The sequence below is a fragment of the Nematolebias whitei genome, chromosome 13 (genome assembly GCF_014905685.2).
Source record: "Nematolebias whitei isolate Nwh7 chromosome 13, NemWhi1, whole genome shotgun sequence".
Taxonomy (NCBI): Eukaryota; Metazoa; Chordata; class Actinopteri; order Cyprinodontiformes; family Rivulidae; genus Nematolebias; species Nematolebias whitei.
The window spans coordinates 7698590-7714272 of NC_056510.1; the positions used below are offsets into that span (position 1 = coordinate 7698590).

At 37.7% G+C, this 15683-nt stretch overlaps 1 protein-coding gene across 1 annotated transcript in view; it reads right to left on the reverse strand.

Moving 5' to 3' along the window:
• Nucleotides 1-693: 693 nt before the first annotated feature.
• The window catches only part of gpr39 (G protein-coupled receptor 39), a 20096-nt gene continuing 5106 nt past the window's right edge, over nt 694-15683 (reverse strand). Inside the window, exon 2 of the mRNA XM_037686264.1 lies at nt 694-1198. Coding sequence (XP_037542192.1) covers nt 747-1198 — 452 coding nt within the window. The 3' untranslated portion in view covers nt 694-746. The remainder of the gene's footprint in view (nt 1199-15683) is intronic.

The window sequence follows — 15683 nt, forward strand, 5'->3', positions numbered from 1 at the left end:
CATCACGGCATCATGTAATGACTGAAATAATACTTGTTTGCAGTAAATACATTATAATTTACGATAATGTTTGAAAAAAATGTATGTCCAGAGTGATCTGTGCTAATTGCTCTCCAAAACTGGAAGTGAAGGATTTATTGAAGTTGTCATATCTCCAACAATAAAACATCGTAGAAACATGAAAACTGACACGTATGACCATCAGAGCCTTCTGACGGTCATTGTTCAAAAATATTTTTTATACAACTTAAAGTTTTTGCACAGCAACTGCTTGTGTGAGGCGTACTTGTTAATTTCTGTGTGTAGTCCCTCCTCCCTTTGTTACCCCAAAAAGGAGGGAATCACTAAGGCAACCTGTGACAGCAGTTTCTGGTTCACTTATGTCTACATTGCACAGCAAGCCTTTTAATCTTCTATTTTTCCCTCATGGCCACCACTGTAGATCCTGTATATTTTCAGACTCATGTATAAATATATGTATTAGAGAAAAGAATAAATGTCCATATTTAAAGTTGTAAAAACAAGGTTTTTAGGAGGTTATCTAAATATTCTGACTGAGAAACACAATCAGTAGTCCAAGAAGAAGAAAAAAAGCAATATACTGATACATTTACATTTATTTATATAAGTTTAATGATCTATATCAAAAAGGACAAACTTCTCAAGTCACTGTGATAAAATATCTTCTCTGTGACGAAAGTTCAACATGAATAAAACTGTCAGTCCTGTTTTTTTGGTGCATTAAATTATATTTCTGACTCTGATGGTACATCTATTGTTGTTTTGAGAGTCACGCCTGCCTCTTCAGTCTGACTGTTTGGAAACCCTACCGAGTCGTTCTGAATCATTGCGTTGGGGGGAGTCGTCTTGTTGCGACGCAGCGACCTGAGCAGCAGCGGCTGCAGGGAGCGTCCAGACGAAGCACTGGGTGGCTGCAGGGTGCGCTTGTTGACATGTTGGATGGTGAGACGGCACCGCAGCACCTGAACGAACACCTCCCTGAACTGCTTGGAGGACAGGTTGTAAAGGAAGGGGTTGAGAACGGAGCTGAGGTAGAAGAAGGTGTCGGCCACGAGGTGGAGCGTAGCGATTCTATGCAGGTAGGAAGGGGTCCAGTCGGACTTGGAAACGGCTGCCATCATGAAACGAAAGATCTGGTTGGGGAGCCAGCACACCATCAAAGATCCAACGATGAGACCTGTAAGAAGTCAGGAAAATTTAAATACACATTTCTAGAAAAAACTGCTGTGCACTGAATAGTTGTTAGGGTTCCTAATCACAATGGATGGAAAGACAAAAGGAATGTTAACCAAAGACAGTTAACACCAAGACCTTAAGAGAACCAGAGTTGAGTGGCACGGTGGCACAGTTGGAAGAGCTGTTGCCTCTCAGCAATGTTGCTGGATCGAATCCCAGTTGGGGACCATTCTGGTTGGAGTTTGCATGTTCTCCAGTTTTCTCCCACAGATGAAAAACATGCATGTTAGATTAAATGGTAACTCTAAACTGGTCCTAAGCAAGAGTGAAAGCCTGTATGATTGTTTGTCTCTATGTGTCCTTGTGATGGACTTTGGACCTGTCCAGGGTGTTCCTATTTCTTGCACAGTGACTGCTGGACATGGACATCAGCGATCCCTGCAACCCAGAAAGTAAGAAGTGGGTAATGGGATGGCGTTGTTAAGGGTAATAACGCACTGAAGCTGCTTTATTTCTTTTAACCGGTTAGTCCCATGTTTGCGTTCTCATTTTAAATTTGCTAGTCCTCCTTGAGCTTTAGAAAAACCCATAAAAACATGCAGCTCAGTCAGGAATAATGTGCCCTGACTTTAAGTAGCAGCACAACCTTTGACATAGACAAATTAACAAATAACCGTTATATTTCCCCATAACGGGATTTATTAGAAGTGATAAAACCCAGTCCTCTTCAGAGATCTACAGCTCAGACAGACATTATTCAAAGTTTAAATAAGTCACAGAAAGTTGGACTTTATATGACTGTACTTGTTTTTTTGGTACCTTTAACTAACAGTTTTTACAAAATCACGGTTTAAGTGTGTTTTCTTTAGCATGTGATGATGTCATACTAATTTATCTAACTCTTTTTTTCCACAATCTTTACAGTTCTTATACATTTTATACATCAAAGTGTAGGTATTGTTGTCATTTTTATTCAGTGTGTCTCTTACTAATATAAAATGTGTAATTTCGCTCTAATTCTCTCAGGCTGTGCACACAAAGTCCCATCAACTTTCATTATGTCCGAGGGTCTTTTTAACTTGCCTTCACTATAAAACACTTTAGAAACATAAATATTAACGTGTGACTATCAGATATTTGTGTATGCTTACGTTTCAGGAATTTCCTCCATAAGAGTTAAAGTTTTTGCACAGCCACCGTTTGAATGAGGCTAAGGTTCTTGTTTATAAGTGCAGCTGTTGCTCCGCCCCTTTCCTCTGCTCCCTGGAAAAGGCGGGAATCACCATGGCAACAAGTGACTCCAGAAGGGTTTTTTTTCTTGTTAAACTGATTTATCATAGCTGCCTGATTGAATAAAAAGCTTTTCTTTAGCCAAACTTTAACAAAATATCTTTTGTAACTCCCGATTGAAGCAAAACGTAAATATGAGGGCTGTCCTTGTACGATGCTATGGATGTCAAACATGATTCCTTCTTTTTTATTTTACCATAATCATCAGAAGATGTTAAACAAAAAAAAGATCTTTACTGGAGTAAATAATCAGAGCAGCCGCTTCACATCTGATTCATGCATATTTTCTTTGGAAACATTCCCTGTCTTTGGTCTGGTGTTTATCAGTTTCCCTGCAGAGTTGTTGATGGGAATTACTCTGAGGCTGAACAGCCTTTCAACAAGCACAAATTATCTGCACCGAGCCAAGACTTCCTGCTGAGGAACATGAACGCAGACATATTTATTTAAAATCTGAGCCTAGAGATGCTGAGAGAATTATCCATCATTAAAGAAAACAAAAGGAAATGCTGTTTATTCACACATAAAGATGAATAAAAATTACCCTGTGCGTTTGTTTCTGTTTATGATGTCCATTTTCAGAAATGAGGACATGTTCAGGACACATTCATGAAAGCAGAGGCTGTTAAAGCTAATCTAAAGCTTTCATCACTGCATGTTTTCAGGGATGAAGAGGAGCAACAGTTACCAGTGACAACAACAAGGACATTTTATCTGCACTCCTTTTGAAATTTGTGGGTTTAGCTAACTTAATGACCACTTAATGAGGCTTTTATTTCACACTTTTTACTCTGGAGTGGCTCTGTTTTGTGTCACAAAAGGACATCAAGTAGAGGCAAAGCAAGTGAACACAGCAAAGCTTTTTTTAATACACACCGTCAGATTTTTAGGCCAATAAAAGTAAAGTTGATTCTGATCCTGAAAGTCCACTGGAGGTAAAAAGACAAACAACAGAATATTCCTGCTGATTGGTTCAGTCTTCATCCACCCAGAATCAACACTAGTTCAACAACTCTCAGTAGTAGTATACTGTCAAACAAGAGACATCATGAAGACCAAGGTCAAAGAGGAAGAAGTGGAGAACAGATCAGGGTTGGGTTACAAACTAATGCAGAACCCAGAATGTCTTGTGGAGCTCCATGAAAATCATTATTAATTCAATTCAATTCAGTTTATATAGCGCCAAATTATTATTATTATTATTATAAAATGAAAAAATGATGCCATGTATTGGCACAATATAAATAAACTGAATTGAATTGAATCAGAGAAAACCTGCCAAGGGAGAGTTGTCCACCAAAACTCACAGAGAATCCCAACTTAAAACCACTGATTTACTAGAGAATGATGGACGCAAACTGTACCTATCCAACCTTAAGCATCTGGAGACGTACGGCCATGAATGGTGGACGAAACATCTCCTCAGATCAGCTGTACATTTAAGAAAACAGAAAAATATATCTTATAATTTAACATTTTTAGGAATAATAAACAATAAATAAAGGTTGAATGACACGGTAACTGGAGGCAGATTCCTTTAAACGTTCTGCTCTTTGAGTCGCACCAGTCTGGTAAAATGTGGGAGGATGATGCACCATTTAAACTTTAATAATCCAAACATCATGTCTGACTAACGTAAGATTATTTGCTCTTTCTGCTGCTCTGAATGAACTCGACCTGCAGCCAAGACACAGAATGTTCTGTTGACTATCTGCGTCTCAAACACCCTGTGAGACTGCTTTCTCTGATAAACAAACAGCAGGAACTGGAGAGAAGCGAGGCGCTACGACCCTCAGTCCACAGTGAAATATCTAAATAGAACAAGACGAGCTGAGAGCTTCCTCTAATTAATTAGTCCTTCAGAACCGTCTTTGAACTAGATATGTCAAAATCAGTGTCAGTATAAATGTTTTCTTTGCTTTAGTGGTTTACGTTTTTGCGACGCCTACCACCATGAAAGGCAGGCAACAGTGTAACTGTCTGAGGCTATCTGTCTGTTAGCAAAAAATCTCAGCAACTAGTGGACAAGTTTTCGTGAAACTCAGTTTTTTGGAGATACATCTGCAACTACTGAGATCCGTTTTTCATCTTTGCGTTTTCGGCACTTCACCTCCTCAGTTTCTGTTCTATGTCAACCGTTCATGTATCAAAGCGTTCGGCTCATTCAGGACGTTCCTGCTCTGACTTTTAGTATTTGTGTAATTTTTACTTTATTAAATATTGGCCATGTTTTTCTCATTGAAAATGGATGGAGCTTCCTTCACATCCTTCAGAGCCTTTGAGCTGTTTACAACTGACCATTTCAGCTGTTGTTCGGCTTCTTCAGCATATTTCTGGTAGATGAGCCTTTCAGCTTCTTTCAGCTAAATTCAGCTTTTTGTACTTTTTATAGATGCTTTCTACTAATTGTTATATATATATATATATATATAGCACACACACACATACATGTATATATGTATATATGTGCTCCTTTTAGCTTTTTCTGTTAAATTCAATGTTGATCTGCTCCTACTTTTTCAGCTCATTGCAGCTTCCTTCAGTTCCTTTTAGCTTGCTCAATTCATCTTACCAGCATTTATTTATTTATTTTTGGGGGGTAGTATTTAATTTAAGCTTATTTTAGCTTCTTACCAATTTGTCCTTCTAATTTCAACTTTATTTTGCTTTATCAGACATTTTTATCTTTTTGTCTGCTAATATCAGCCATATTTTGGTAACTTTTTAGCCATTTTCAGCAGTTGTGCTCTTTAACAGCTTATTCTTATCTATTTCAGCTTGCTTCTGCTCTTTCAGCCTTTTTCTGCTAATTTTGCTTTTTGTGCTCAGATTTCCTTTTAGTTTTTTTTTTTAGCTTCTCTCTTCTAATTTCAGTTTTTCTGCTCCTTTTTGGCTTTTTCTGGTAACTTCAACTTCTTACTATTAATTACAGCTTTTGCCTGCTCTTTTCAGCTGATTTAACTTTTTTTCAGTTTTTCTATTATTTTTCTGCTGTTTTCTTTTTTATTTGTTCCTTTTTGCCTTTTCTTTTTACCTTTCTGCTATTATTGTATCAAATTAACTTGAGCTTGTTCAGCTTTTTTCAGCAAAACTATTCAGCACTTTCACAGGAAAATTCAAATTTTCTATTTAACTTTTCGGTCGGTCTGGTTCAAGATGGCTGCCACAGCTAAATAACCTTAGTCAAGTCAGTTAGTTTTACAGATAATGAGCTAAAGTCTGGTGTAGTAGTTGAGTCTGATCCATGGCACACAATCAAGCTCTAATTGATCTGATAAGATGTTTCTTTAAAACTTGGGTCAATTTACGGAGGGTGGAATGTGAGAAGGATCCAACAAGCTAAAGATCATATACATGTACGGCGTGTTGCTTACCTTCAGTCATTTATGTGAAAAAAATACATTTCTTTAAATATTTACAGCCTAGAAGCTACATGCTAACCAGATCCCGAAACATCATGCAGATCCAACCATTATAAAAAGTAGAAGAAATATATGTATATATGTAGAAAAGTTTTACTTAAGTTGGTAAAAGGACAAACAAAAGACTTTGTTCAACTCTGGGAACCAAATTAGTTGGACCATATAGGACCATGCTGCTGTAGATTTATTTTGTTTTCACTTTTGGCATATTGTTTCTGTATTTTTGTTGCATGCTTTGAATAAATCCTAGTTTATGTTAGTTTAGTTTATGTATTAAGTGTGTAAATTATAGCTGAACAGAACAAATGAGAATCGTGCTGCTGTTGTTCGGTGTATTGTTTTGCACGTTTAGATCTTTTAGCGTACCGCTTGGCGTTCATTTAACGTACATCTTAGTTTATATCTTAGATACTTATTTACTGTTTCTTTTTACACTTTATATTTTTTGGTATTGTTTGATTTAACTGGGACCACAATTTCATTCCACTACATGTACCACGTGATGCGAACGACAATAAAGAATCTTTGATTCTTATATGAACATTACAGAAGCTGGAGCCAGTGGTGGGATGTAACTGAATACAAGTACTTCGTTACTGTACTTAAGTACATTTTTCATGATCTGTACTTTACTTAAGTGGAGTTAAACGTGGGTACTTTCAACTTTTACTCCACTACATTTTACATTAAGTATCTGTACTTTCTACTACACTACATTTCTATAACGTGTTGCGTTACACGTTACATTCACGTTGCTTTTTTAAAATTTGTTCGATAGTTTCCTCTTTCTTATTTTGCGTAATGGCTTCTAACTCTGCATGTCATCCCTGAAATTCTGACGCACAGAGTCACAAGTCCAAGTGTGAACTGTGTCACAGAGTAAGCACAATAAAAACATGTATTATCTGCAGCATCGTTCATTAAAATGGCTCACCACTATTAATGCAGTACAGAAAATATACACACAGGCACAATTAGATGTTGTAGACCATTACATCATTCAGCAAGTACTTTTACTTTTAATAGTTTAAGTATTTTTAAAAGCAAGTACTTACTTTTACTTAAGTAAAAATGTTAATGTGGTACTTCTACTTTTACTAAAGTACATTTTTGTCTGATTATTTGTACTTTTACTTAAGTAAAGTGTTTGAATACTTTCTCCACCACTGCTAAAAACTGAACAATGTGAATCTCTGAGAATGCATTTTATGGATATACAGTATAAGTGATGCATGTTACACTGAGTATGAGAATGTCTGCTCTGATTATTGGTTGAGTTGTGATCTTTGTTCTCAAGAGCCATTTCACGTTGTATGTGATGTCATAGACAAAAACCAACAAAATCTTGGGCAGTTTTATTAAAGAAAGCTTTGTTTTGATTGACTGAACGTTAGTCATAAAGTTTGGGAACCTTTAATTCTTTGTCCTGAAAATATTGTAAAAGAACCTGCAGGGGCGACACATTAAATGTTCTGGTGTGCTGAAACAGGAGCGGTGCACGCTGTCGGCGGTGAGCGGTTTGGTTACCTGTGGTCGTTTCCTGTTAAAGGCAACAGATTGAGGAACAAAACGACTTCATCTCCACTCAGAGACGACTCTTTTCTCTTTGCTTCACCCTGTCACTGCGGCTCATTGATCACAGGCCGAGCAGTCGGCTGGAAAATTGGGTCTGAGTCAGCACGGATCAGAGCCGTCCCTGCAGAGGAGTCTGCATGCAGCTGATGCAGATCACGCCGCTCGCATGTTGTTGATAAATCTTTGTTAGTGAGCCTCTGACGGCCCGCTGAGTGGGCCTTCCTCTGAACGGTGTCATCAGTAATGAATTCAAACTCACTTCTTGGCAAGAACAAACACAGGCGGGCCTTCTCATTAGGCAGCAATTAAAGCACATTATTGGATCAATTAATTATCTGTCTGTGCAGAAAGTGGAGAGTGTTTGATTGAGTCGGAGAAAACACATTATAGTTTCGAATAGACATAAATTACTTCTGCGAGGAAAAAAGAATCGCAGCTAAAGTCGGGCTGATAAATAAGTTAACGAGCTGTGAGGAGAAGCCATTTCCAAAAAGGGAAGTGTTCGACTGCATCCAGTCGAAGGCAATGACTAGATTTCAACTGTCACTAAAAACTAATTAGATTTCTTTACATTTTAAGTAAAAACAAATGCTAATGAGTGCTATGCAAATTAAATATTCAGTAAATATAGCCTAAGTAAAAAAAGTATGCAATGTGAATTAAATGAGATTAAATTTGATTATTATAACTTATTAAGTCATGTGAAATTGTGCGTTTCTGTCGCCGTATAATGAGCTTAACTTTAATTCTAAATAATTATTTATGAATTCTAATTATTTAAAACAAATAAATGGTCACATTTTGAAAAGTCAGAATCATTTATTGGTTAGCTTGTGAGACAGTATCACTAAAACATTTATAAATCATTTTTAGTAAAGTTAGAATGTCTCTACAGTTATATTAAATTATTTAATTAAAACAAAACGGGAGGAAATTCAAGATTAATCAGTTTCAGCTATATTTTATACAACATCCAGGAAAAAGGAATCAGTACTGAAAAAATTATGATTTTGATCAATTATTTTATTGACTTATTTTGGATTTCCTGCACTTTCTAGTCAAACTTTTTATTTTCTGTGATGCAAACAAAATTTGTTCAACCACAGGAAGAAGCTTTTTCACCTCATTAGTGGAGATGTCAAATATATTTTTATTTTTAAGGATTCAAGCGCAATTATTTTTTTTTAAATTGATCATAATATTATTAATGCGCTTTTTTCTGTTTCTGGCACAATCTTTGATTCATTTCTCCTCCTTCAGTGATAGAAAACCTTTTTTAAAAATGCACCAAACTCAATCAGGACATTTTATATATAGTAAATGTAAGAAAATTTAAAATGATAAAATACAATAAAGTCCTATAGATAGTGATAGGATTTAGTACAAGCAAATGATAATCACAATGACGGTATAATTCTGATGATTTTTAGGGATTTTACAACAAAATGTTCAATTTTGATGATGTCACTAACTTTGGAGCTGTTTTACCTTTTCAAAATTTTTTGGTCTTTTTTCCCCCTTCACTCCTTACACCTATTTTATTTTATTTTTTAACAGTTTGCACAACAAAACGTAAGTATTTTTGTCTTCTTTAACTTAGAGTATTTATCTCCCACATAACACACAGTAGATAAATAAAAGTATTTCTGTTGCGTGTGTTGTCACCAGACAGTTTCAGCCACTAAAGAATTAAAAAAATAATTTTCTTTTCAGATTTTACAGTTTTCACACAGCAACAATTTGTTTTAGGCTCAAATCTTAGCGTGCGTTTCTGCCTGTCTGATAAAGTGCAGCTGTGTGCTGCCCCTCCCCCATACATGCTGGAAAAGGCGGGAATCACTATGGCAGCCGGTGACTGGAAGGAATCACCATGGCAACCAGTTACTCTGAAGATTCCGAGTCACTGGATTTTTTTAATGTTCAGTTTGTTTTTTATTTGTTCTGTCGTTGCAAAAAACAACTGGAGCAATTTATTGTGGTTTTAAGTTTTAAATCAAGTTGAACTGAATCAAACTTTGCTGGATTGTATTTAAAAAGTTGTTTCCTTTCCAACAAAAACACGTATATTTGTGTTTAAGACCTGGACTTTATCATGGAACTGTAAATGTGGTGTTAAACTGTAAAATAAAAAAAATAAAGCGTGAAAATCCAAGTCACACACTCGACACCGAGACGAGTAAAGAACCCGGCAGCTGTCTCATTGACCGTCTGGATGAAGTTGTACCGACAGGAGAAACGTCCCTGAAAGGCCGACAGACTGAGAGGAGAAGCAGCGAAGACGATTTACAAGAGACGAGCTTTGTAAAACTGGAGGTTTCGTTGCAGGATAATGAGGTTTTTGGTCTCAGATGGGCGGGTTCAACGAGCTCAGACACAACTGAAGACGTCAGTCATTAAAAAATTTAAATGATCCAACACTGTCCGATTATTCATATGCTGTAAACCGAGTTTCCTTTCGAAGCAAACATCGAAGTAGAATAAATACTTGACAACGTCAGAGAAGCTGATTTCATTACATCCAAAAGTCCTTGCTGAGCGCCGGGACACAAACAGACCGACTGGTTAAAATGCAGGAAGAGTCTGAAGGAATTAATCTGAAGGATAACCGGAGATCCTTAAACCACCGGGATAACTCGACTAAATCACAGACAAATATTCCTCCCGGTGGAGCCGATCTAATCGTCTTAGAGGAGATGTTTCCTCTGAAATATGTGATGGAGCTTCCTGCTGCAGAGAACAAGGTCCGAATTCTTCAAGAAAATTAGAATTTGCATAAATAAGCCTTGAATGCAGCATTACATTCATAAAGACCAGAAGTCCCTTTGAAATAATTAGTACATTTAATAAAAGTATAAATATTTTTCCTGGAAATGTATTTAGATTTTCCAAAATCTCTGAATAACTTTGTGTTCTTTAAAAATTTCAGTACATTTGATTCATTTTTAGTCTTTAGTTTTACTAGTTTTGGCTAGTTTACTATCCAAGTTTACTAGTTTATTAGTAAATAGTAATAAGTTGTTTGTTATTTGTGCAGGTTGACACAAGGTCAACAATGCAATGAAATGTTCAAGATGAGAAAAACCAATTAGACTCGCTAAAAACAAGAAATGTTAAGAGTAATAATAGTTTTCTAGTTTAATTTTAGCTTCATTTGTTGTACTAGTTTTCATTTTTAGTTATGATTTGGCAGTACTGGCTTCTAGTTACTAGTTGCTAGTTTCATCTTTTCACTATGCTTTGCTAACTTTGGCTTTTAGCTACTGTTTGGCTATTAGCTTTCAGCTATGCTTTGGTAATATTGGTTTTTAGCCACTGTTTTGGAGGGTTAATCTTTTAGCTATGTTTAGCTAATTTAGGCTTCTATAGGTATCGTTTTACTTGTTTAAGCTTTTAGCTATGTAGCAGTATTGCTGATTTCGGCTCCTGGCTACTGTTTTACAACGTTTAGCTTTTAGTTAAGTTTAGCTAATTTTGGCATCTAGCTACTGTTTTGGTAGTTTTGTTGTTTGATAATTACAGCTTTTAGCTTTTTCACGTTTCTGGTTTAATCTGTCTTTTTTTTTGTTGTTGTTGTATATTTTAGCTTTTAGCTTTGGTTTGGCTAGTTTTACCTCTTGTGCTGATCATTAATTGACGATTCAGCACATTTTCACAGAAAATGCTCTTTTTGTTTTGCCTTCATGTCACTCAGGGTGAAACGTAGCTTTTAAAAGCGCGCATTAGCTTTAAATTGTGATATTTCATACAAAAATTAAAGGTTGTTTTAATTTATTTAAACATCTGTGAGTCTGCAGCACAAATTAACGTCAACCTTTACAAGCCGAGGGTACAAACACCAAACGAGCTGAATTTATCCATCAGGTTCGTCAGCCACTTCAGGGCTCAGCTGCTGAACTCTCGTCTTTACGTTAATTGCTTTAAAACGGCGACGTGAGGAAAAACAAGCTGCTTCCTCGAGTCTCACGGGAGATTAAAGAGCTTCTTCAGGGCCTCGTCTTTAGTCCAGATCCTGCAGCTTCGCTCTCAGAGACGTCCCAAACCGCACAGGTCTAATGTCGGCGAATTAAAACACCTTTTTGTTTACGTTCCTTGGACTTCCTCTTTTAAACAGCTGCTTCTTATATATTCTGGTCAAGTTAAATAAATATATTTTTATTTTGTTGTTCAACTGTTGCTGCTCAAATTTTAACTGTTCATTTGCTGATTGAGGGTTTTTATGGAGGGTCCACAATATATCCATACACCTCCTTTAATATTTGACTTTTAGACGGTCTCATCTGGACATCACGCTTTATGTCTTACCAAGAAGGTTCTGGCAGAACTCCGGCTGGTATTGGACCACCCTTCTTCATGCTGGTTTCGGACCCGGCTTTTAATCAGAGTCCACAAATGTTCAATAGGGTCAAGGCTATGGGAAGACCCTGATGTCAGCCTGATTGATCCAATCAGAACCCAGTTCTGTCCTGTTGGACCCAACTGTGTCCAGGTTTCAACCGTCCAGCTGCTGGTTTGAGGTGAAGTTGAAGAACTTGGAGGTAGTCCTCCTCGCCTTGTTCCACAGCATGATGCTCCCACCACCATGCCTAACAGCTGGTTCAATGTTCTCAGGTCTGAAAGCCTCGACTCCTCCAACCGTCCTTCTTGTCTTTGTGTCCAAACAGCTCAGTCTTTGTCTCATCTGACCATCAAACTTGTCTCCAGAAGGCGTATGTCTTGTCCATGTGGACAGCTGCAGGTTTCAGTCCAGGTTAAAGGTTTGAGAGCTTCTTTTTTTGGTCTTCTCAGTCCATGGTGATGTACAACTGTCTTCAATGGTGGACAGGGACACTGGTGGACAGGGACACTGGTGTTCAGTTCATGGCAGTCTTTAGTCGTGGTGGTTCCTGAACACCAGAACCAGATTCCTTCTATCTGAGGAGGACAGTTTGGGTCTTCTTCCAGACTTTGACACATTAATAACTTTAATTAATACACAAATATTAAAACTTCTTAGAATCTGAAGTTTTGTCCATCTTGTTTAAATCGATAGTCCTTGGACTTTCTCAATGTCCTGAGTGTTTGTCAGTCCACTGAGTGCTGTCAAACAAATAGTTTTCAGGCTGGCAAAAGGAAACAGCTGCAGTCAGTCATGATCACCAACAGGAAGTCAATAAGGCCATGGACTTCTCAAATTAAAAGACCTAGTAGGAACTTTAGCTCCACCCACAAATTTAGGTGAATTTTTTGTATTTCTGTGTAAACTGGACTCTGTGTCGATCAGAGAAAATCCACAATAAACTCAAACTTGTTGTTTGTAAAACTCACTGAGCTTTTATGTTTTATAACCAGATTAAGAATGGTTCAGATAAATCATAAGAAGCACAAATTCATGACATCCGTGCCCTGGTTGGGTGTATGGAAACTTCTGGCTGCAGGTGTGTTAAAGTGAAACAGTGGAAAAGCTCTGGTTTGATTTTTTTGGATGGTCCAGTTTGATCCAAATTTTGTAAATTCAGAAAGTAAACAGACAAATTGTGTATTTTCCATTTTATGTGGATGATGTCACTGTCCAGACATCGTCAATCTATAATTTCTGGCCGTGTTTCTACAAACTTATTCCATTTTTTGGGGCTCAAACTTTCCCCGTTTCTCCGGCTGCTGCAGATGTAAAATTGTTTTACACGATCGTCAATCAGGAGCAGCTCATTATTCCCAGGTGAGTGAGGTGTTGCCACCTGCAGAGAGGGTTTGCCTTCAGTTATGGAGCTGCACAGTTCTATCTTTCCTGCTGACACTCAGCGTAGATAAGAAGGTTCGAGGGAAGCACATTCACTGAGAGTCAGACAACCCAACAAATCTTCTCCAAGGTTTACTTTCAAAGCTGAAAAGGTTTGAATGAGGCCACCTGAGCGGGATCTCTGACCCGGCACCGTAAATCAGCTCCATCGATCCAAAGAGGAGAAGCTGAAGGGTGGTGGCCGTGCTGCAGCTGTACCTGCTGATCTACAGTCAGGGTGAGGCAGGGCGGCGGAGAACGAGCAGGTGGGTCAGTGAGGAGAGCTGCGAGTCCTCGTGTCAGGAAGATGCTCGTCAGTCTTCGTTTGTTTGGGTTACTTCATCCAAGTTTAAGCTTTATGTGAGTGATTCATCTAATTTTCCAGTAGGTTTGTTTATTTCTTTTTAACCCAGGATGGATTTTAGGCACTACAGCACATAAAGAGAAGAATTAATGTTTTAGAATTTATTTTTTCTTTTTGTTTAGAAACATTGTTTTTCTTCTCTTTCTTAAACAGAAGCAACATACTGCAGGAACCTGCTACCAACGTACCGGCCCAAGACCCGAGGGTGTCTTGTTCTTCTTCATGACCTTTTTTAAACACTGTTGTGTTAACTTATTGTGTAAATAAAGTTTTGCTAAAAATCAAATCTTCTTTCCTTGTTCTTCTTATTTTTATCTTAATCTTCTTGTTCTTCATTTTCTTGTTCTTCTTGCTATTGTTCTTCATCTTCTTTTCTTGTTCTTTTTTCTCTTAATAATCTTCTTCTTGTTCTTCTTGTGTATGGGTCACACCCAGCGTGGAAGCTTTAAAGTTACTACAGGGTTCTGGGTTGTTTTCGATCCATGTCGATTGAGATATTCCTGTCCACAGATCAGTGTTTACAAGGATATTCTTAAAAACAGTGAAAATTATATACATTTTGAAAAAAAATCTACATTTTTGTTAGTCGTGATCTAAACTTCATGCCCGTAGATGAGAGTTGAAATGTAGAAAGACCAGAAAATCTCAAGTTTTGCCTTCTGGCTCTGCTCCTTCTTTATCCCGACAGACCGGAGCAACACCCTCATTACTGCAGATAACACCATTTGATCCACTTGCCAATCTGTCTCCTGCTCCAACCTTCCATCATGTACATACTTAAACTCCTTTTCTTGAGGCAAATACTCATCACCACCTTTCTCCGGTGAAGAACCCTGGCCTCGGACTTTGAGGACCTGACTCGTATCCTGTCTGCGAACCGCACCAGTGCACGATAAGGGCTTGAAAACACCAAAGAACCACATCATCAGCAAGAAGGAAACACCCAAACCAGACACCCTTCATAAGATCTTGTCCATTAAGACCAGAAACAGGATCAGAAACCAAGAGTGGCCTTGGAAGAGTCTGAGAATGTGGACACAGATCTTGCTTTTGTTCTACAGGGACTGGATAATCCCTAAAAGTGACCCCAGCACCTCAAATCCACCACCAAATACCTCATGGGACACTAATGTAAGCCTTCCCCGGATTCTCAAGACATATTTGGAGAGAATAAACATTTTATTACGCCCTCAGGTGAAGATCTGATCCACGGTTCTTTAAACCTGAAATTGGAGCCTCCGTCCTGTTTAGCAGAAACATCTGTGCAAATTCTTCTCAGCGGTGTTAAAACGGGGACAAATGTCGTAATCATCGTGACAGAAAAAGGTGTTGAAAATCAACAATGCTGCCCGTGTAACCTCCTTTTCCCATCCGTTCCTCCACACTTTGCTCAAATTACAAATGGCCGGCAGGTCAGAGGTCGCAGGTCAAGAAGGTGCAGATGGTGAAACAGGATTAATATTCATTTCACCAACTCCCGGCGAGTGAAGAAAAGAACTAAAGCAATTAACTTTTTGACCTGGATGTGATGTGTGAGCAACTTAACACCAATGTTCTCTGCTCCTAATTACGTTTTAAAGTCGCAGAGGATTAAAAATTTTATTAGGTAAAACTGAAGCAGCGACAGCTCCCCTGAAGCTGAGGAGATCCAGACGAGCGTCTGAGGATCCAGCAGTCTGTTGGTGAGTGAGGAAACGGTGGTGGTATTTTATGAGTATTTATATATTAATATATATTAATAATGTTTTTAATTCAGTCAAAGGTTGCATTTGTTTCAGCGTGTGGTTCAGTTCAGTCTGCTGCTGCCGCTCGAATGAAAGCGTTCATTGTTTTCTTTTATTTTACAATCTAACAACATCTGCATATTTTGTGCTGTTTTAAATTGTTCAATATAACATTCAGCTTATGCTACTTTTAGTTTTTAGCTACAATTCTGCTAATATTAGCTCATAGCCACTCTTTTGCTACTTTATACAAGCCTTTTTGCTACTTTTAATTTTTAACTAGTCTTTTGCTAATTTTAGTCAACCTTCTGCTACTTTACACTAGCTTTTTGCTACTTTTAGCTTTTATGTAGCCT